Raw genomic sequence first — 20,910 nt, 5'->3', positions numbered from 1 at the left:
AGCAAAAGTCTTCTCGTCAAACGAACACAAGATGTGTGGAGAATGCGGAGACATTTACAAATGTTCGATACAAAACGGCGTGAACTTGTAACTAATGTAAATTTCATCTCAACTTTGCATTAATTGTAAATATTTAGTTTTACTTTTGGGAACCAGTCTTGAGAAGCACACACACTTGATGCATGTATGGCGCTGTCTAAACGTTATGTATATACGAGTATAAAACCATGATGCTGGGTGTCCATGGGGATCGTTGCACACTAACGAATCTCTCGAGGATTGGGTGGTTAGTAGCTAGGGATTAGTGCACTAACACACGGAGCACAGGACTCGGATGCTGGACGTGGAGGACCAGGACCAGGACTCACCCATCTGGCTGATGTTGCTGCTGCTGCTGCTGCCGGCGACGTCTGGCCACAGCACTGTTCTTGATAATGGCCTCGATCTCGCGACCCCCCGAACTCTCGCCCTCCGAAGCCGAGGCACAATTCCCGGCTGCATCTTCACTGGCCACCGATCGAGGTTGTCCCAGGGTGGAGAGATTCCTCACCAGACTCACGGCATCGTCGTGCTTTGGCGTGGAGTTCTCCTTGGACACATTCCTCAGGATCTGGGCTAAATTCCGTTGCGGATTGTCCACCTCATCACTAGTGCCTCTAGTGGCATCTGCCGTGGTGGCAGATTTGCGGAGATTGGAAACTGTGGCATGAGTGGAGCGTTTCAAACGATTCTTCAGCTCAGCATTGAGATCCACGGGCATTAGGCCGCGTCCCATGCCTAGCATGGGTTTCCCCATCTTAAGAATGCTCTTAAGAGGTTCCCCGGTGGTTTTTCCTATAACATAAAATAGGTGATTACCATTAATATACATTCAAGTGGCCAAAAATATAGTTTGTGTATAAAATATGCGGCAAATCAATCCATTAAAAAGGCAGGCAAAAATCATACATAACATGCTCGGCCAATGCTTACTAGCAAAGTGTGAGAAGCATAGAGAAGAGCTCAAAGCCGCAAACATGCTTAATCACGTTGTACTTACGCCGTATTAGAACTTTTCCCTTACCGTCATGCACCACCCATTCTTTAGCACATTTCTTGGATTTATTTTCTTGGTTTAACAACTTCCATTAATTAAATATTACAATAATAATAATAAATGTAATACATACTCATCATAATATAATTCCGTTTAAGGTACAATTCGTTTTTAAATGTAAATAAAAAGTAGTGATTTATGTATAAATAAGCACAAAAGCAGTTGCGCATAATAATATATAGGATATAGGTCAACTGGAAGGTTTTCGCTGGCCAGACATATAATATACGAGCCGTTGGGGATAAAACTGTCTCTTGGTTTAAATACAGTGCCTAACATTTATAGATTTTTTTCTTTTCGTTTTCGTTTGACATATCTGTGGAATTTTCGTTTCGTTCTTTTTGTTTTTTGTATCTTTATTGGGATGGATTACTACGAGACTACTACAAAGTGAATAGTTTGGGGATTGGAATGGGATCGGGCGCATCTATCACACTGAGCGCAGGACCCACGCGAAGAGAGCGTAATTTTTGGGTTCGGAAATGAAGGTAGGGCTTTTGGGGGGATATACGAAAAATTGGGAAATTTTGAATGCTTGGCCAAAATAGACAATTTTTCAGCCCAATAACTCGCCGTACAACAGCTTGAAGTCCTTGCCAGCGGCTCGGAGTTCATCGGGGGTGACCTCAATATCTTCGATGCTGGAAATGGTGGCCTTTCGCCGATTGACCGGGGAATGTGCTCTCTTCGGACTTGGCATGGCTGTGGGACTGGTGCAGCCACTGGTATAGTGATCCATGGATAGGGGGCGCGTCCTTTTGAGCAGCTCTCGGCGCTTGGAGACCACGCTGGTGGTTGGCACTCGCACATGGGCGTTGGTGGCCTCTACCTGGTTGGTCGTTGGCGGCAGCGATTGTGTTTTCAGCAGGGTGGTGGTGCTACTATAGCTCTCCTTAACCCCGAAATACTTGGCGAACCTATCGTCCACATTGGGAGATCGTATGGTCACGGTGGTGATCTCGGTGGTGTGGCGCCGATTGACGGGCTGTGGTTGCGTCTGCTGCTGTTGCACCAGTCTGGTGATCTTCCTCCGCATCTCGGACACCCTGGGCGGAGCTCGATCCTCATCCTGCTGTTGCTGATGCTGCTGCTGCGGTGGCTGCTGATTTTCCTGCTGGTTGGAGGCACAGTTCTCCTTGCCCGAGTCCGAGCCACTGTCGCTGGTACCATTCGATAGCTTCTCCGGGTTCAGTTTCTCCTGCTGCTTCTCGATGAACGGCGACTTCACCTTGCCAATGGTGCGCAACTGGACAGTGAGGTTGACGGGATCCAGGCTCTGCAGCTTGACCATGCAGGAGTTCCAGCTGGTGCTGCCACTTTTATTGCTGCTGCTGTTGTTGTTGTTGTTGCGATCTCCGCGGAAGGTGTCGGGCAGGATGAGCTTTCCAATGGTGCGCACATTTACGCGCAGGGGCGAGGTGGATGCCGGAGGATCGGTGGCGGACCTGGTCAAGACGTGGAAGCCATTGTGCAGGGGCGATTCCCTCAAGACGGGCGGCTCCTTCTTCCTCAGTTTAACCTCCTCCTTCTGGAGCTGTTCCACCTGCTCCCTCATCTCCTCCTGCTCGGGCTCGATGATGCTCTCCAGCGTCAGACTAGATGGCTCCTTTTCGTGGGGAATCGGCGAGTAGTCCATGGGCGTGGGCGTCACACTGGCGCTGCTGGCGGTGGTGCTGCTCCTCGGCGTGGTGCGTTCGATGGGCGGACTCCTTGAGTAGCTGCTGGTGCGACTGCGGTACCTTCCACTGGCACTGCCACCTCCTCCGCCGCCGCCGCTCTCGCAGAGATTGCTGAAGAAGGCCAGACGCTCGGCCAGCGACAGAGATGAGGGTTCTATACATGCAGATACGGGGTTGGGTTTTAAAGATTAGTTTTTGCTACACTTAATCCTTGTGGTTTTTGCGCCACTTACGCATTGCATTTGCTCAGTCTGCCCTCTTGGAATTTATAGTTAAATTTAAATATTTATTGCTGCTGCTGCTGCTGGTTTGCTGGTTGCTTGTGGTTTCTTTGAGATGTGACGACTTACAAGAGTCAATGACGAACTGCGCATTCGGTTATATCCGCTGCCCACACTCGAATGCCGCGATAATAGTACATACTTCCCGCTCTACGCTATCATTTCCAGCTGCCTTTATCAAGCACTAAACAAACCGACCGACGACCATCACAAAAGATGATTTCTGCCCCCCCGCGTAACTGAATCATAGAAAGTTCGTCTGCCGTTTATAAAGCAATTTCTATAATTTGCCACTTTTTTGCGCTCGCTTTGTCCACTACATCTGTGTATATATTTATCTCGATTTTCATTTTCATTTGTAACTTTCGATATTGGTTCTTCCACAACGCTTTCAATTGATATGAACTTTCTTTGTAAGTGTTTGAGTGACTTTTTGTGTGTGGGCTTGGGTTTGACTGATAAACAAGTCGCAAAGAAATTATGGAAAATTTTGTAAGCATGATTTAAAAATGTGGAAAAGATGTGTTTACTCGACATTCAACTTTGTTAAGTTAAACAAAAAAGAGTTATTTTAGATTTATTTTATGACATTTAACTAGGTAGCTTTGGCAAATATGTCTTTCTTTGAATATTTAAAACTTTCTACTGCCTTTTTAATATTTAACTGCCTTCTACCAAGGTCAACGTCATTGCGCCTTATCGGTAATAAATTTTACAGCCTTTTTTCGGTCGAAACCACAAAGAAACCTCCCATCTTTCGGCCATAAAAATACTGATAGCTGACAAAAAGCAGGTTACCATTAGCTTCACCCATTTTCCAAGTGTGTCAGGAGTTGTTATGGCTCGCTTTCGAGGAAGAAAATTCATATCGAGTGGGCGTTAAAAATGTTGTACATAAAGACCATAAAATTATGAACGCTTAATTAACTGCTCTAAAGACCTCGATGGAAGTATGGCAAATAAATAAATATGGAAAAATAAATCACGCGCGTCTTAAATTACATAAACATACAGTTGTGGGCAATAAATTGTTATTAGTTTTCTCATGCGGCAACAACAATATCAATAAAACAAGTCAAACAAAAAAAAAACAGCAACGGCAACAACAATAACGAGGAGTTAATTCGTTTGTTAGAAAACTCAAACTGGCGTACATAATGAAAAAGTCATAAATGAAAAACCGATGAACGCACATGCTTGGAAAACCAAATTAGTGTATGATTTTGTTTTTGCAGTTTTCCCATTTCTTTCATTGCGCAATTTGGCGTGGCTGCATTTTTTTTTGCATTCCGAATTCGGCGCTGATTTCCATCGGCCATTGCAAATTTGTTCCAGTTAATTATAAATTAGTCTCAGGCGAGTCAATAAAAAGTATATATGTAAATTTAAGGAAAACACAGACACAGTAAGCAACAACAATAAGTATTTTTATATGAATTATAAATATTTTATCATTCCAAATGAGCAAATCGTGCAAATCAAACGAAAACGTAAAATGGTAAAAGTAGGGGGAGAGTGGAAAACTAGATAGGTGGGAATACATTTGAATATTCGTCACTGCTCCAGGTAGCACCCTCCCCTCTTGAGAACCCATACAATATGTGTGGTAACTTACCGAACTCCGCATCTATCGTTGCATTTGGCGTGGACAGCTCATCACTTTGCATGGAGTTGTCGGCTGCAGTCGAAGAAACTTCCGCCGAAGCTGGTGGAGATTGACGGGAGCCTCCTGAAATGGATAATTTTAAAATGTTTACTCCAGTGCGTCTGCGAAAAGGGGGCTTCGTGAGTTTTTGGTTCCTCATGTTCGGTTTAAATAAAAGTATTTTCCTATGTGTTTTTCCTAAAACAAAGACACTAGTTTGGCATGGTTCTCCCAGGTAGTCTTTCTAATATTACATGATTTCGTTACGGTTTCGATAACGAAAGCCTAATCTCGAGTGACCTGCCCCGGTTACCCTTCCCCATTCACCTGGTCGCAAATGTTGCCCAACACGCAAGCCTCAATTAGTTGCCGATTGCCGGCGACCGCGACTTTCCAGAGTGCGGGTGAGTGTGAGGCAAGTGACATACATTTTACAGCTTATTAACTTGGCCAACAACCATGAGAGGCCTGCTTGCAGCAACACCAAAGCTAATGGCAAAGTCTGGCAAACACTCGGGAAAGGCGACACACACTGGTCAGCAGATTTAACTAATTAAAATCGCCTAGGTGTGGGTGGGTTTTACAGGGAATCTTGATGGCCACTAAACAAATATTCAAGTGTTCGCTTAGGAGTTATGGCTGTCTATAAAATATCTTCATTATTTAAATGTCAATATAATAGAGCCTAAAATAAGACCTAACTAAATATGTGCTTAGGTTTGTTTCTAAAATATGGGCAGTATATTGCTTATAACTTGAAGGTTTATATTTTAAGAGATATTTTTACACACTCTTTACACGAAGGAAGAAGGCTAAACCTCCATTTAAGTAGCCTTAGCTTTTCTAATTCTAAAACATATGATGGGATACTTTTCTTATAACAATCTAGGTCTCCATTAGAGTACCCAGAAATAGTGTTGAGAACAGTCCCTAACCATCCATCAACTCATCTTCTGATCAAACATTTGGCTTCCTAAAGATATACCTCACTCAGCACTTCGGAACCGCTGCCGTTTCCATAGGAAACCATGGCGGCCCTAGCCCAACTCTAGCTCCAATCTGCTCCCATTCTGGCCACTGTGGTCTTGGCCTTCTTGTTACGCTCGGTTTGCCACATGGGCCAACCAGGTTCGCAGTGCCACCGGTTGAACTTAGCGGTCTCTGCTCATCTGCTCGTCTGCTTTATTGCTTCATGCTAATTTCTGCACAGCCAGCGAATGGCGACGATAATGGGTGGTGGGTGAATGGGATCCCGACCTTACTAGTACCATCTACTACTAACCCGTTGCCCGCTGATTGCGCGACTGCTCCTGCAGTTGCTGGAACATATTAGCCCGGGCTCGGACGCTGTTGCTCCGCGTTAAGCCACTCGGCGGTGTTGTGGTGGTGGTGGTTGCGGTGTTGTTGGTGGCGGTGGAGGTGGAGTTTGCAGAAGCGGAAGCGGCTGTCTCATCGCTCAGCGACTGAATGGCCGAATCCTCCTCCAGGGCGGACATCTCGAAGATGTGCTCACTGTCCGTGCCGATGGACAGGGTTAGCTGCTCGCTGAGATTGACGCTGCTATCGTTGACCGAATGCTGGCGTGCCAACAGCGAGGATTGCGGTGATTGCGGTGATTGCGATGATGATCCGCCGCCACTGGCCAGGTGGACAACGCGGGGCGACTGCAGCGGCTGGGTGGAGCTGCGGGCCAGCCGGAAGGAGGTTCCCGCTCCCGAATTCGTCGACGAGGATAGCAGCAGGGGTGCGGGCACGTGGCTGAGTGGCTGTCCTGTGATCGGGGAAATCAGCGGGGGCTGCGGCGCGTGCGTCAAGCGAATGTCCAGTGGTTTAGTGGGCTTGAAGGCCGACGTGGCCGAGATGTCAAAGGGCACGGAGTTGGCTTTAAAGCTGCAAAGAATAATAAAATGTTATTAATACAAATCAATAAACAGCACGTTAATTGGTCATAAAGTTTGTGTTATTTTTGTGGTATTTAAAGAAAAATAGAAGGCAATAAGCAGTAGGTTTATCACAATACCTGTGACTATGTTATATTTTGCAATAATTTATTTGTTTAAGTTCAATGTTACAAATCTGTGTGTTGAACTATTTGCCATCTAATGTGTGATTTTTGATGGTATTTCAACAAAAGCAATAATTGCCGTGATTAACAATGCATATAAACCTCATTAACTTTGTCACAACACCCATGACCATGGCATATTTTGTAATACAATATTGGTTTTATTGGTTTATTATAATAGTTTTATTTTAATAATAAAAGATTTATTTTCTGTTTGTAAAAACATAGATAAGTCGGTCACTAGTGTTTCGTTTCGAAATCCCCCCGATATGACATTGGACTAAGAAACTTTTGATTTCCCCTGTGCAGAAATTTACATAACAACGGGCCTAAATACACTGTGAATCTCTTTGTGAAGCCACATCTCTATCATTCTCCCCCTTTTGACAACAATACTCGGACATAATTATAGGCAATTTTGGCCAACTTAATTATGTCTTGGTGGTGAAACTTTGGCGCTGGCGGCTGGTGCTTTTGTTGATTCGCTTGGAGCCTCCGGGGGAGTGAAGGTAAAAGTTTACCAGCTCGACGAGGGCCCAAAGAATTAGCCAAAATGCTTTGGCAATAAAACGCTAGCAGTGAAAGGTAATTGAATTGATGATAAGAAAACAAAAAAGAAATGGAAAATATATACTCAAGTAGATGGGTTTGCATTCCTTCCACACGGATTCAACTGCATAAACTTGCAAGTTTATCACCCTCTTGAAATGTTCCCCTTCTATATATAGAGTCTCACCTACAACTTGTTCGACTCTTGAGTTTTTCCAATATTTGTTTTGTTTATCAGGCCCATTTTCCATGCCTGGCGCACATCGAATGTTAAAAAGAGGAAGCGGAAAATAACAAAAATAAGAAGGAAAAAACTAAAAATATACACAAATTTAAATGCAACAACTAAGCTAATTGGATTTGGGTTGAGAGGAGAAAGGGGGAAACGAGTCCGTGAGAATTCCTCGCTTTACATTTGAAATATATATGTCAAAAACACACGAAAAACACGATGATTAGCGGCAACAGTTGCCGAGAATTAAAAAAAGTTTATGACTGTAGATTTCGAGTGATCTAATAAAAGAGGAGCAGCGCTATGTATATAAAAATATAAAAAACAGCTCTCGATTTTGCCAAACTTAGTGGGTACACAAACCGCACAAAAGCCTTTTAGCGGAATATTTCACAGCCAAAAAACACGCATTTAAACCACAAATTAATGCAGACATTGGCATTGCTTTTTAACCATATATAATTTAGATATTTACGCAAATTTGGCACAATTTGCAGCACTCGAAAATTGGAAGTGCAGCGTTTCATGGAATTTATTTTTAGCACATTACGAAATGTGTATTTTTAAAGAGCTGGCCGAAAATGATTTTCACATATTCATGCCGCGTATTTTTCACTGGGTTTGCCCAGGGCTTTTCCCAAAACTAACTTTGTTAACTACCTTTTCCAATTCACACGCGGTTTGTGAGCCCGTCTGCCGGCAACTGGGCCAGAAATTCCGAAGGGAACGTGGTTTTTCTTCCACTAGGCGCACATATAGGGAGTATATACTATCTGGTTCTGCACCTGATAAGACCAAGACCGAACGACCGTACCGAACCGAACCGCGCAGCGATTTAGTTGATAAATTTATCAGTTAGTTTCGATTTCTTCTCCACACTATTCACTATTTACTCTTTTCAAGGGGAACATAACTATATTTTTCAGATAATTCTGTGGGGTTTTCCGTTTTTTACGTAAAATATACTTAATATTTCAGCGGCGCTGCTGGCGGATACGTGAAAATTGAAAAAGCGATCGCGAGCAACTGAGCGCAAAAATTGTACAAACAAAACGCCGAGCAGAAGAGCAGAGAACGTCGGCAGAGAAAAATTGGGTGGTGCGGTGGTGGTGGTGCGGTGGTTCGGTGGTTCGGCGGTGCTCTGCCGCGGTCGACGTCGCTGTCGGCAAATTCAAATTATTTTCAGCTGGGTTTTCTTGCCTTTTTTTTATTGTATTTATTTCGGTATGGTATTTTCCTTCTTTTCCGCCGTCTGGCTGGGAAATGTCTTCGTTGGCTTTTCCCTTGCGGTGGATTTTCTTCGGCTCTTCGGTTTTGTGAAAGAGAAATTCGGAGAGGGCAAAGAGCAGGCGGAAAAGCTGTCAACAAATTTTTCTAACATGATTTTTGCTTTTTAAAGTGTAACATGTAATGCCTTTAAATAATAACTATTTATTTAACTATATAATTATTTCTTAAATTTTCTTTCTCTTTCAAATTTGTATTTTATTTTTAGTTCGAATTTATGAATGGACCGTCTGAGGTGTGACATGGATGATTTATTTATAGAACGCATACCCTCCGCAGATATTTCTCAATGGGCACATAAAATAATTACTTCTCCCGTAGGAGACCTGCAAAGATTTCTCAACAAAGTTCGTATTCTGACATATTTACGATTGGGCTATTAGGCGATTCTTCTTTTAGCCAAACATGAAAGGCAAAGTCGCTTAGTGGTTGACTAACTGTTACTAGTTTTTTTTTTGGTTATCTTATCGGGAGATTAGGAAAGATACAGCATAACTTCGAATTGGACATATATGAGGTGTATCGATTTAATCGGCCAGGCCCACAACACATGTCGGCGAGCGTTTTTATACTATCTCAATGTCGGCGGTGATGGTTCGATTTTTTAGGTCGTTTTTTGCTTTCACAGATTTTAAGTTCGATTTTTACCGTTTTCTGATATACGCCTCGAACATTTTTTCGCTCTGACGTCGCTGCAGCAACAACATGGAACTGGGAAATCCTCCTCGAGCAGAGGTTATGACACGGCAGTGGATACAAGATACGAAAGTATCTGTATCTGAACGCGTTCGCCTGCTGCAGCCTACCGAATGCAACTGAACGCGAATATAACTACGAGAACGGAACGTATGGACAGCATAAATTTCACGGCACAAAGCGTCGGCAAGAGTGCAAAAGATATTGACAATGCCGTTCGCTGAATGCAAATGTGACAGTCAGCGAGAGTGTTGAAAAAAACAAAAGCCTTACAGAACAACCTGGCTTATATTGTTATTGTTGGTTGACTTTTTTGTCATTGTTCCGAGGGAAGGGAGTGCCAGAGTGGAACAAAGCCGCCCAAAAAACAAGACCCACCATAATAACAACAGCAAAACACTCACCGGCAACCAGGCACACACATAAAATGCTGACATAAAAACACAGTTAAGAACTGGCAACTTTGCGGCGTTGCAAGTGGAAGAGGTGCTGCTCCTCCATCTTCTAGTCGAAATTCTAAAATGCTTTTAGCGAAGAAACTAGGTTTACGAGCCCGACATTGGCCAATCCGCAATTCGCAGAAATTACCCATCCCAGGTGAGGGAATTTGTGGCCAACAAGCTCATTTAACAACTAATTGTTTGGGAACGATGGAAAGATAGTACTTGATGGCAGTCGATTTGGTTGCGGTTCATAAAAGGTGGATAGTCAAACCAGGAATGGGGTTCTTTACTATTTCCTGGCAGTGAGGAGCTAATACTTTTATTTTCTCTAGTTTTTAAAAATCAGATAGATGAAAAAAAAATGTAAAGAATTAAAACTTATAAAAAAGAAAATCAATAAAAGTGAAAGTTAAAAAGAAAAGGATTAAAATAATTATTTGGGGAATTGATAACTTTGTATAAATAAAATTTAGAGTAGAAGTCACAGGAATAATATTGAAAATTGATAATATTATGAAAGGAAATAAACAAATACAATATGTCTGGGTTTTTGGCATATGAATAAGACGTTTTGCGACACATATCTCTGGATGCCCCTCCCCCAAACTGGTATAACTAATCGACCTTCCATAATCGCCCGACCATTACTAACCTTTAGTTGTATTTCGCGCACTCTCGTGTTCTTGTTGGCCTCAATAGTTGCGCAGGTAATTAGGCAAGCAATAAGCCGCTTAAGTGACACCAAGTCGGGCCAATAAAATAAAAAATAAGAGTCGGGCGGGAAAAGTGAATTTTATGACAGCGAATCGAATTGAGGTCAGCAGACATGGAGGATTTTGTTTGGATTTTTGGGAAACAGAATTTGTTGACTGATTCGCATGGCGGAGCAAAGGAAAGCAATTAAAATATATTGCCAAAATATCCCCGTGGCAAAATGTGTGATGAAATTTTCATCGGAATCGGCTAGTGGCTAATTTATGGCTACGTGCTTGGCGAACTATGTCCACAGTGAAGTTAATTAAGCCGATCATGACTGGATTATTATGTCGGCAATGGCTTTGGCTATGCCAAATGAATGGTCTAACAACTGAAGCATTTTCCAGTTGACAGTGAGTCTGGCGACGGGTGTTGTGGGCACCATGATGGTATAAATATTTATAGGCTCGGCCAAGTGCCAGCCAGAAATGTGCTCGGCGGACCAAAAATAGCAATGAATGCGCGAGTGTATAGACAAATATTGCTCCACGCAAACAGAGATACGGATACCGATTCGGATACGGATTCGGGGGCTGGAATTCTTGGGACCATCGAAGCGTAAACTGGCGTCCGCTGCAACAGAATCAGTTGACAGCTTGACAGGCCACACGACGTATGCGCAATTTGCGAGGGAGAATGTGGCAGTAAGAATTTACATTTTTGGAAAATATTGCCCTGGAAAGGATATTTGTGAGTTTTGTACTTTCGCTAATGTGGTTGTTATGTTTTGTTCACATCTCTTTGGGATTTAGAGAGTTAGTCTAAAAATCTTCATAATATTTTTAAAATAGGTTTATATGATTTCCGAATTTATCTAAATTGAAATTTTTTTAAGGACCCTGACATTTTTTGCAACTTTATACAGTATATTCTCATTATTGTGTACTTACAAGCTCATCTCCTCGTTGGTCACGGGCTGCGTTTTGTAGCGCTCCCTCTGCAAATCCCTGCGCAGGACACTGGGCTTGAGTACCCTTGGCGTGGCTGGACCCCCCTGCTCCGATGACGATGCCTGCAACGGCGACTCCCAGCTGCTGTTGGCCCCGCCCGCCGCACGGGAAGTGGGCGTGGAGAGCATCTCCATGCGCTTGATCCTCTCCGCCACCGAAATACTCGATGGTGTGGTCACGAAATCCACTGGTGTGCTGGGCGCGGCCTGCGAGGTGGCAATAGCATCCAGTGCAGCTGCCAAATCCATCCCGGGCTGGACATCGCGACGCTCCAGCGAGCGGGTACGCCTCTTCAACAGGCTCGGAGACGTGTTGGACTCCTCCAAATCTTGAGATGCGGAACCCAGCGATCGACGCTTCGAGGGCGAGTCTGTCTTGAGGATGGAGGACAGGGAATCGTTGACCTCGCTCTCCAAGCCACTCAAATCGAACTCCTCGCGACTGCTCTTGCGAGAGCTCTTCAGTATGGGACGTATCTCGTGTTCATCCGCCTCGCCAAAGGACTTCTTCTTGAGTATGGGCTTCGGCGGACGCACTGCCTCCTCGCTGGAGGTGCTCTCCTGCTTTAGGATGGGTCGTATGTCGTGCTCTTCACCATCCTCGAAGGAGATGCCATCATGGGCGGCCAGTTCAGCCGCAGCCAAGGTCACAGCCTGTGAAATGGAGACGTGCTTGTGGCAACCGCCATCCGAGGGTGTGGATAGCGAGTCCTTTTTCTTCAGGATGCTATGCGGCTGGCTCTCCGTGGCCGAGGGGCAGCCATCACTCTTGCTGCTGTCGTAGCTGCTCTGCTTGAGGATTCCATGGGCCTGAGCTGGACTCAATCCAGTGCCCGCTTCCTCCAGCGAATTCCTCCTGGCTGACTTGATAAGAATGCTCCGCTCATCGGGTGAGTGCGATCGCGAGTAGTAGCGGGATTCGTCCAGGCTCGATCTCTTTTTGAGTATTCCCTGCCGTTTGCATCGGGCAGCTCCTGCCAGCGGATTATCCATGACGCTCGACGAGAAGGTCACTGGCGAAGGATTGCTCGAGGCACTGGAATTGCAATCGCCCAGACCGTGCTCCTTCTTCTTTAGTATGGATACAATTTGATTGGGGGCAGGTGGTGAATTCTGGTTGGGTAATCCCCCAGCAGCTGCTCCACCCTCATCCGTGCTCTTCCTCCGCACTATGGCCGACATTTTCTGGTTCTCGTCCACCGAAGGCTGTGGCTGCTGCTGCACCTCCGATTGCTCGGCAATCTTCTTGATCTCGGCCAGGTCGGTTTTGGTCCTTTCGTTAAACTTCTGTGTGACACTCCTGGCCACAGGGGCATGCAAAGGTCGTGGTGCGGGCAGTACAGCGGTCATGGTGCGCACTGGAACCTCCGGATGACGTACGGCTGGTATAAACTGACGGTAGGGCTCTGAAATCGAGTTGGTGGACTCGCTGCAGGAACTTTTCTGCGGCGTTTGCAGCAGATCCCTCAAGGCTTCATCACCGCCAGGAACCAGAGGACGAGCCATGCCCAGTTCGCGACGCCGGCGTCGGCGTGTTGAAGCGGCAACCTCATCTGCAAGAGAAGATCAGAAATTAGTATTTGGTTCTTAGTAAATGGTTAACTTTAAAAGCAGCCAGGACATAATACATGCATAACATTAAATGGGGACTTGGTACAGCTTGGATTTTAACATATTTTACACAAGTTTTCTCAATGGAAAAGCTTTCGTGACACAGCACGTAGTGATTTAAATGAAAGTGTTGATAATGGTATTTAAAATTCGAATGAGCCTGAAACGTTGGCAGCCACATGGCGCTTGAAGATCGAATGATTCTGAGTGAGGTCTGTCATCTTCGTGGTTATCTTTGCTGCGGCCCCGTTGGAAAGCCATTCAAGCTTGAAGGCACTCCCAATTTGGTGCCATGCTGATCATCTGCCCCTTGGGTTCGCTGCTTGCTGCACTGCATCCAGTTGATGCCAACTTACCGCCATCCTTGGTGGCTTCCTCGGTCAACGAACGATTGAGATTCGATTTCCGTTTGGCCGACTTGTCGCGATCTCCCAAACGACGTGGCGAAACCTCGGGCTGGGGATTATAATTATAATTAGTTTTTATTTAATTAAACAAGAAGTTTCCCTCACCGTTCTCTTGTGCTTTTCCACCGGACTCAACTGCAAATTAGCCAAGTGGTCACGTCGCCCGTTCTCCGTGTTCTCGGTGCTCATTGTGGAGCTACGTGGTCGCATCCTGAGTGTGCATTCCGTCGTGGCCTTGGGCGGACTAACTGCTCCGCCCGTGAAGTGAAGTTCGCTCAGGCTCTGCTTCATGGAGACGCCGGAACCCACGGCCACCAGGGGTTGACGTCTTTGGGTGGGTGGGGTGTCCACGGGCTGGGAGGCAGACCTGGCCGAGATCTTCCCCGAGCTGGCTGAAGCAGCTGGCTCCGAGTGGAATCCACTAGCACCTGGCGACTTGGGCGACAGCTCCGAGCTGCTGAGACGCCGATGGGTTGCAGCTCCTCCGTTGCTCGAGGGGATTCTTGGGGATACGGGCGAACTGTAACGCTGGCGCTGCTCCTCTTCCTTCTTTTTATCTGCGGGATGGTTTAGAAAAAACGAAAACGCACACGAAATTGAGGATGATGAAATGCGGTCGTGTTTACACAGAGAAAAAACTGTATTCATACTTTAAGAATTTTTAAGAGTTTGAGCGTATGTTCTTTTAGTGTAAGATTTTAGTTACTTGAAATAAAATACTTGCTTTCAACTCAATATGAAACGAATATTAAACGAATAATTATTAAAAAACAAATTTTAAAAATTTAGAAAAGTGTAAAAAAAAATGACGAAAGTCGATTTAAAGGATCAAAGAAAATATTTTTTTCCGATTTTTTGCACACTTTAAAATCAAAGTTTTTCGGGAATCTTTTTCTTTGTGTATTGCTAGTCAACATAAATGCACAAAAAAAAACAAACTACTTGGGTTAGACAACGGGGTTATGGACTTGGAGAGATGGAAAACCTGATGACCTCCACCGATTCAGGGTTAAAGATGAGAGGCAGGGAGAGGAGGGAGAGACTCACCAAGCGCCGCAGCGCGGAGGCGACTCGCCTTGGTGGTGCGAACCGCTGGCGAGGATTGGGGCGAGGTGGTCGAGGAGGAGCAGCTGCCGCCGCTGAGGAGCGGACTGGCAACGGCCTGCGGAGGAGCAATGGTGGACTGGCACTGGCTGCCAAGGCGCAGCGGCGACAGGGGATTCTTGCGACGCTTAATGGGCGAACCAGCAGCAGATGTTGCTGCCGTGCCGCTGGATGTTGCTGCTGCAATGGACGTTGCTGCTGCTGCTGCTGCAGATGTGGCTGTCTTAAGCACAATTAACGGCGCTTTGTTGGCATTAGCTAGGGGCGGCATGGGCGTGGCGTGTTGCTGCTTAGTATTGTTGTTGCAAGTGCTGTTGTTGCTGATGCTGCTGCTGCAGTGGTTGCTGTTGCTGTTGCGTTGCCTCGCGTTGCAATTGTTGTTGCTGCTGTGGCTGTAGGTGCAATTAATACTGCATTTGCCAGCTTTTCCTCGACTTTGGCTGGCTGTTGTTTTCGTATTTTGTTGTATTTTTTAAGAGGGTAAAGTGCGTGGAGTTTGTTGTTTTAGTAAGACATTAAAGCTTATGATTGCTGCTTGTTTGTGGTTGCTGCTGTTGATGTTGCTGTTGCTGTTGTTTTTGGTGTGTGCGTGAATGGTTTTTGGATTGCATAATGCAAATATGGGGGTCTATGGGAGAAAAACTCTGCTCCAATCTAATGGCTAGCTGGCAAAGATTGATTGGTGCGGTGACAAACACGAAATAGTTGCGAAAGTCGTTTAGTGACAAAAGAAAAGCATTAAGCCCGAAACGAAAGTTTTCGAGCCCCGATCTCACAGGTCATTAGGTCTCTATTTAACGATGATGTATTAACTTTGTCAACATTATTGGACATTAAACTGACAGAGCCAGCGATTAGATTATCGACCAACGATTAGATTTGGCCCACAAATAAACTGGGATTTATGACTCCCTGGAGGGGTAAGTGTGGGAACTTGTAGTTGATATTCAATAGCGAATTCGAAATTAATCAAATAAAATATCGTAAATAAAATATTATCTAAATTGGAAAAGAAATTTTTAATAATAATAAAATCCCAAAAAGAACTTTTTTGGATTTCTAAAATATTTTTTCCCAACAAAACAACTTGAAGCATTGTAATCCATCTCAACCTTGCGGTTGCCCCCTCAAGTTGAGGCTTATGTAAATTCCAAACGATTTCATAATCCACTCAGAAGACGGGCCGAAAGAAATGGGCGAAAAATAAAACATTTTTCGGCAAATCATCTGCCAGCATCTCCGGGAACCGCCCGTTCATTGCCTTCTGCTGGCCGTCTGTCAAAGATCAGTGAACGATCCCAACTTTCCGCTGCGATCGTTGGCCCTCTCTAGACGGCGCACAGAAATCAAATTAATTTCACATAAAGTGAGTCGAAAAATTGCCAAATTGGTAAATATTGAAATCAATACGCGCAGTGGAAAAACAGAGAGCGAAAAACAATTGAAACGAAATCGATATGCTTGATCGATCATCATAGTTGTTTATTGGCTTTTTGGCAGCTGCACGTTCTGTGTGGCCACAAATGCTTACCAAATCTTTCCGATTAAACGGAAACTTCCCATAACCATATGATATGCAGATCTATGTCAACGATCTTCGGGCAGACTTTCTCAAGAGCTCCGAAAAACCGCTATGCGAGAGTTATACAGAGGGGACTGTCAAAATTTTGTATGAAACCCTTGTCCCCAGCCATTGATAATAAACCCGACCCGATCCATTCATTGATAAACAAAATATAAAAAAAATTGGGCACAACCCGGGTTTTGGTTGGGATCTATTAGCAATTTTATGGCATCTTTCATTTGCCTAAGTTGCGTGAAGTCTGGGCATCGGCATCGATTTTATTAAATGACAAACAATTTTATTCATTTATACACAAGGGAGTTTTGCAAAAAAAAAAAATAGGAGAAACATTATGCGAATTAAAATTGCGCAAATTATCTTATATAATTCGGCCTGCTTAGACTTTTCTGACATCCGAGAAACCTCGCCAGTCAAAACATTTTGAAATTGATTCGACTTTTGAATCGCGTTGCTCAATTGCAATTTGATTTAAATGTTTTGGCCGAAGGTCTCTCATGAGCCAAATTAACATTTGTGCCTAGAAAACGTTTTCGCTTGATTGGCAAGCCGACAAAAATCTAATTTAGTTTAAATTGCTTTTAAGTGTGCAAAAGAAACAAAGAAACGCGGCGACTCGCCTCTTCCGATGATGGAGTTTGGTTTTATTTCGCGTCTAATTTGCAGAAAACGTTGACAGGCCCACGGTTCAGGGCTAAAAATCGGCATGGGGCGGGCTAATTACCGAACTTTGGTTGGGAAAGTTTGGACCCAGAATTAATGAATTTGTAATGTTCGCAAAGTGGAGGGAAAAGCGAAGGTAAATACAAGAGTGAGATCAGAAAATGATCAGGGGAAACACTCGTGAATGGCTGGCAGAAAGGGGAAAATAATTGGAAAACATATTTAAAGATCAATAATGATCAGTAAAGGATTTTCAGGACAAACTAATCATCATTAGTAAAAAAATTAAATGGTTCTTTAGGAAGCGATGATGTATTTCATCGTTGTACGGGTTGTATTTTTCCTAATATGCTGAAAGGTTTATAATAGTTTTATAATGGCATCGACCCAAAGCGTGGGATAATTTAATGATCTACTGAACGGTGTAATTGAACTTTGCCTCTCTAAATTTTAATTGGACAGGAAATAAAGGCTCATATAATTATAAACTAAGCGGTGTTGATATAGCACATAACCAAGATGAACGATATATCGGATTTTCCATTGATCTTGGGTTAAATAAATAGAAATCGGTAACTTGATATTAATACTCCAAGTACGTATTGTGTAATGAGATTTGTAAATTGGGTAAAGGGTTTCTATTCCCATACAATGAAATTCAAAAGGACTGCATGAAAATGGTATTTTCGAAAAGTTCCCAAGGGTAAAGATAGGTTTTTATAAATAGCTGTGAGGGGTAAGCTGCAGTTTGGCAAGCGAAGGATCAGTAGGCAGGCTGGCTAGGACATTACAAAACGCTCAAGGACAAACTCAAACTCAGAACGCACAAACAGGCAACACAGAGACGTCACACAAGCAACAAGGACAGAAACACAGATACGGATTAAGTACGGAAGGACTCACCTGGGTTGGCAGATGCAGAGTGGCAGGATTCCAGGAGGATGGCTTCTGGCTGCTGGGGCTCGATGGCTAGAGCCTTAGGAACTTCAACTGGAGGATGTCGCTGCTGCTGGTCATGGGTCATCACAGTGGTGGCTGCCGTCTCATAGGCGGAGCTGTTCCCGTTCGCTGACGAGGATGGTGGATCGGTGGCAGCAGTGGCGGGAGTGCCGGAAGTGGGAGCACCGCCTGGTTTATTCCTTCTGCGGGTGGGCGAGGGTGAACTGCTGGAGGAGTCGTCGCTGCGGTGCAGCGGCGGAGGCGGCGAGTGTCCGGCGGAACTCTGGCGACTGGCGGAGCGCGTGGTGCGCGTTATGAATCTGCGAAGGCGTGTTTCGGATTACTCAATTATATTTCACTTCGCACAAATGGTTTTCTAAATTAATTTAGTTACACGGAAATGAACACGCGACGCGGCTGGAGCAGAAATGTGTATGATCAGAACACCAAAACAAAATAGCCGTGGCTGCGAAACGAGATATCCAAACGGCTGCGAGATACAAAGATACAGAGATACAGAGATACAATTCGAGAGTGGAGTTCCGCTAAATGCGGCACGGCTAGACGGCAGCAAACACGCTCGGCAACTGCCGCCGGCTCGCCCAGCCAACACTGTGGAAACCCACGGAGCCGCTTTTTTCGGTTTTGTCGGTTATTTGTTTTTGCTTTTTTTTGGGTTTTGCCGCTTGGTATCTTGCAGATACACAGCGAAACAGCAACAAAGTCACTCCACTCCGAAATCACTCAAAAGAGAGCGCTGCAAAATTCGCACATTTGCGCCAGGTAGCAGCGGCATTTGTCAGATACAAGATATATGTTTATATACACGGGTACAAACTGCGGCATTATCTCTGCTCCGACCGTCAAAGAACAAAGCGTAACAAGTCTGTTATTGTTACGGATTGGTGTGACTATTGCACGCATGCGCAAAAGGCACTATGCGCAGGTAGCTAAAAGTATCTCAAGCCAAGTATCTCAGAGTCTGTGCCGTCCATGTAAATGATATACACTTCCTCATCGCTGACAATGCATCTTTTGCACAGTAATATCTATATATATCTGCTTGTCTAGATCTGTTTAGCGAGCGAGTGAAGAATTTTGCAGCTTGCCGCAGATCACAGACATTCAATCAAGCGCAAGACTTTGTCTAGCTGTCCATTTGGTCCGTCGGTTTGTCTATCCATGGGGTTACTTGTTTTCTTTTCTTTTTTCTCAGGTAGACAGGCTCTGCACATTTAAATGTCGCGACGCATCAATGTCACTTCTTTTCGCTTTGTGTACTTTATGATGTCTCGTGCCTGGCAGCCATGCAGACACGTAGACACAATATCTTTCAGTCCGTCCTTGTAGAGAGGTAGGGCATGATCATATCGATGGTCAACATGGCAAAACAACCCGAGGGAGTGATATTCTAGTCACCAGAAAGTAGGTTAAGGGATTAACCCGAACGGAAATAGTATGTCTGGCACTGGGAAAATATTTTTGGATGAGTAAAACCCAAAATAATTGAAAGGGAAATGGCATATTTGTACATAGACGCAGAATTTAAGAGTTAAGGAGATCCATTTGGCATTCAAAGGCTAGACAGATTTTCAACAGATTAAATATTATTGTAAGGGGATTGTATGATTGGCTTCAAACGGAGATATTTTTTATGAAAAAATATATAAGTTAATAATAACTTCAGGGAAATAAAAAATTGAAATTCACAGAAAATACAATTGGGTTGAATTTAATTGTTTTCTAGATTTCGTTACTGTAATTTCAGCAATCAACCTTTGGGTTGGACTTCTTGGAAGCACATCTTCAAGGGTATTCCCCTGGCCTTCAATCTCAAACCTCTGCCATGATCATCATTACGATCGTCAGCTGCCCAGCTCTGAGTTTTATATTCTTGATTCTTGACTTTGCCCGTCCGTCAAATGGAAATTTCCATAAATTGTATAAATTGCCAGAGACACATATGACGTATCTGCTACTGGATGGTTGCCCGAGAACTTTCCAACCCGTTGGAAAAACTCGAGGGAAAAAGGAAAAGTGATAATAACCAGTTTGGTGGATGCTGTTTTTGGCGTCTCCTTCTTGTTTTTTGGGTCTTGGTGATTAAGCACAGCTGCGATGAAAGCGAAACCAGGACTAGACCACTGACGATCTGGGCCAGGCTAACTGGCCATTAAATGGATACCCAAGCAGACGCAGCAGGTGATCGGATGACGGTGTTGACACCACGAAACGGCCAAAAACGAGGCCCCAGATAAATTCCCCACTTAATTGCCGGTGCATTCAAATTTTTCCTCGTCGAGATTCTACATTGAATGCATTTTTAGAAAATTGTCTCTTCGGCTCTTGTGTTTTTTTTTGTCCACTCCACCACTCTTCATTTCTTTTATGCTACGCGGCTTTTTTTATGAGGCATTTTTGTAGCGAAAGCCTATTGGAAAAACTTGTCGCTAGTTTCGGGTTTGGCTGTAAAACAGGTGCTTTCTACGCCGGATTCGATTTTGGGGGTAGGAGGAGGTAGCCTCTTTGAGGTTGGGGGGTCACTACTCGCTTTGATATATCACATTATAATTGATGGAACCAGAGACCTGCGGCCGCTGCGAATTGCACTCCACGCACTGATGCGATTGTCGAAGATGTCGCCGCTGCGATACGATCCCAAAAACCGAACACCGAAGACCATTCCCAATCCCAACCCCAAAACAATGGACCACGTAACACTCGACAGAAGACGAAGAAAAAAATAATAAGCGAACAATACATGGATTTCGTTTGTTAACAAGCCCCCTGCCTCTGTGAACCCCGATTTGTTTGGGGGCCCGGCTTAAAGAGAGCCGCCAAGTTGCATTGTATAACACGAAGTCGAACAATATGGGTGAAGATAGCATATAGCACACAGCATATAGCATATGGCATATGGGGCTCG

At 44.4% G+C, this 20,910-nt stretch overlaps 1 protein-coding gene across 16 annotated transcripts in view; it reads right to left on the bottom strand.

Annotated features, from left to right (window-relative positions):
- Positions 1-20,910, bottom strand: part of LOC108034501 (supervillin) — a 122,961-nt gene that overhangs the window by 37,681 nt on the left and 64,370 nt on the right. For 7 of the 16 annotated variants that reach the window (XM_044095258.2, XM_017109411.3, XM_044095257.2 and 4 more), the window contains 8 exons: positions 17,949-18,304; positions 14,744-15,244; positions 13,802-14,253; positions 13,646-13,745; positions 11,620-13,231; positions 5,984-6,591; positions 4,672-4,785; positions 369-834 (listed from right to left, as the gene is read on the bottom strand). In XM_044095258.2, coding sequence (XP_043951193.1) covers positions 369-834; positions 4,672-4,785; positions 5,984-6,591; positions 11,620-13,231; positions 13,646-13,745; positions 13,802-14,253; positions 14,744-15,244; positions 17,949-18,304 — 4,209 coding nt within the window. Of the gene's footprint in view, positions 1-364; positions 835-1,079; positions 2,930-3,008; positions 3,529-4,671; positions 4,786-5,983; positions 6,592-9,482; positions 9,623-11,619; positions 13,232-13,645; positions 13,746-13,801; positions 14,254-14,743; positions 15,245-17,948; positions 18,305-20,910 lie in introns of those variants that run through there. The other 9 variants (XM_017109406.3, XM_017109416.3, XM_044095260.2 and 6 more) reach the window with 7 other exon arrangements.

The sequence above is a fragment of the Drosophila biarmipes genome, chromosome 3L (assembly GCF_025231255.1).
Source record: "Drosophila biarmipes strain raj3 chromosome 3L, RU_DBia_V1.1, whole genome shotgun sequence".
Lineage (NCBI taxonomy): Eukaryota > Metazoa > Arthropoda > Insecta > Diptera > Drosophilidae > Drosophila > Drosophila biarmipes.
This window is presented reverse-complemented; position numbering and strand designations above follow the sequence as displayed.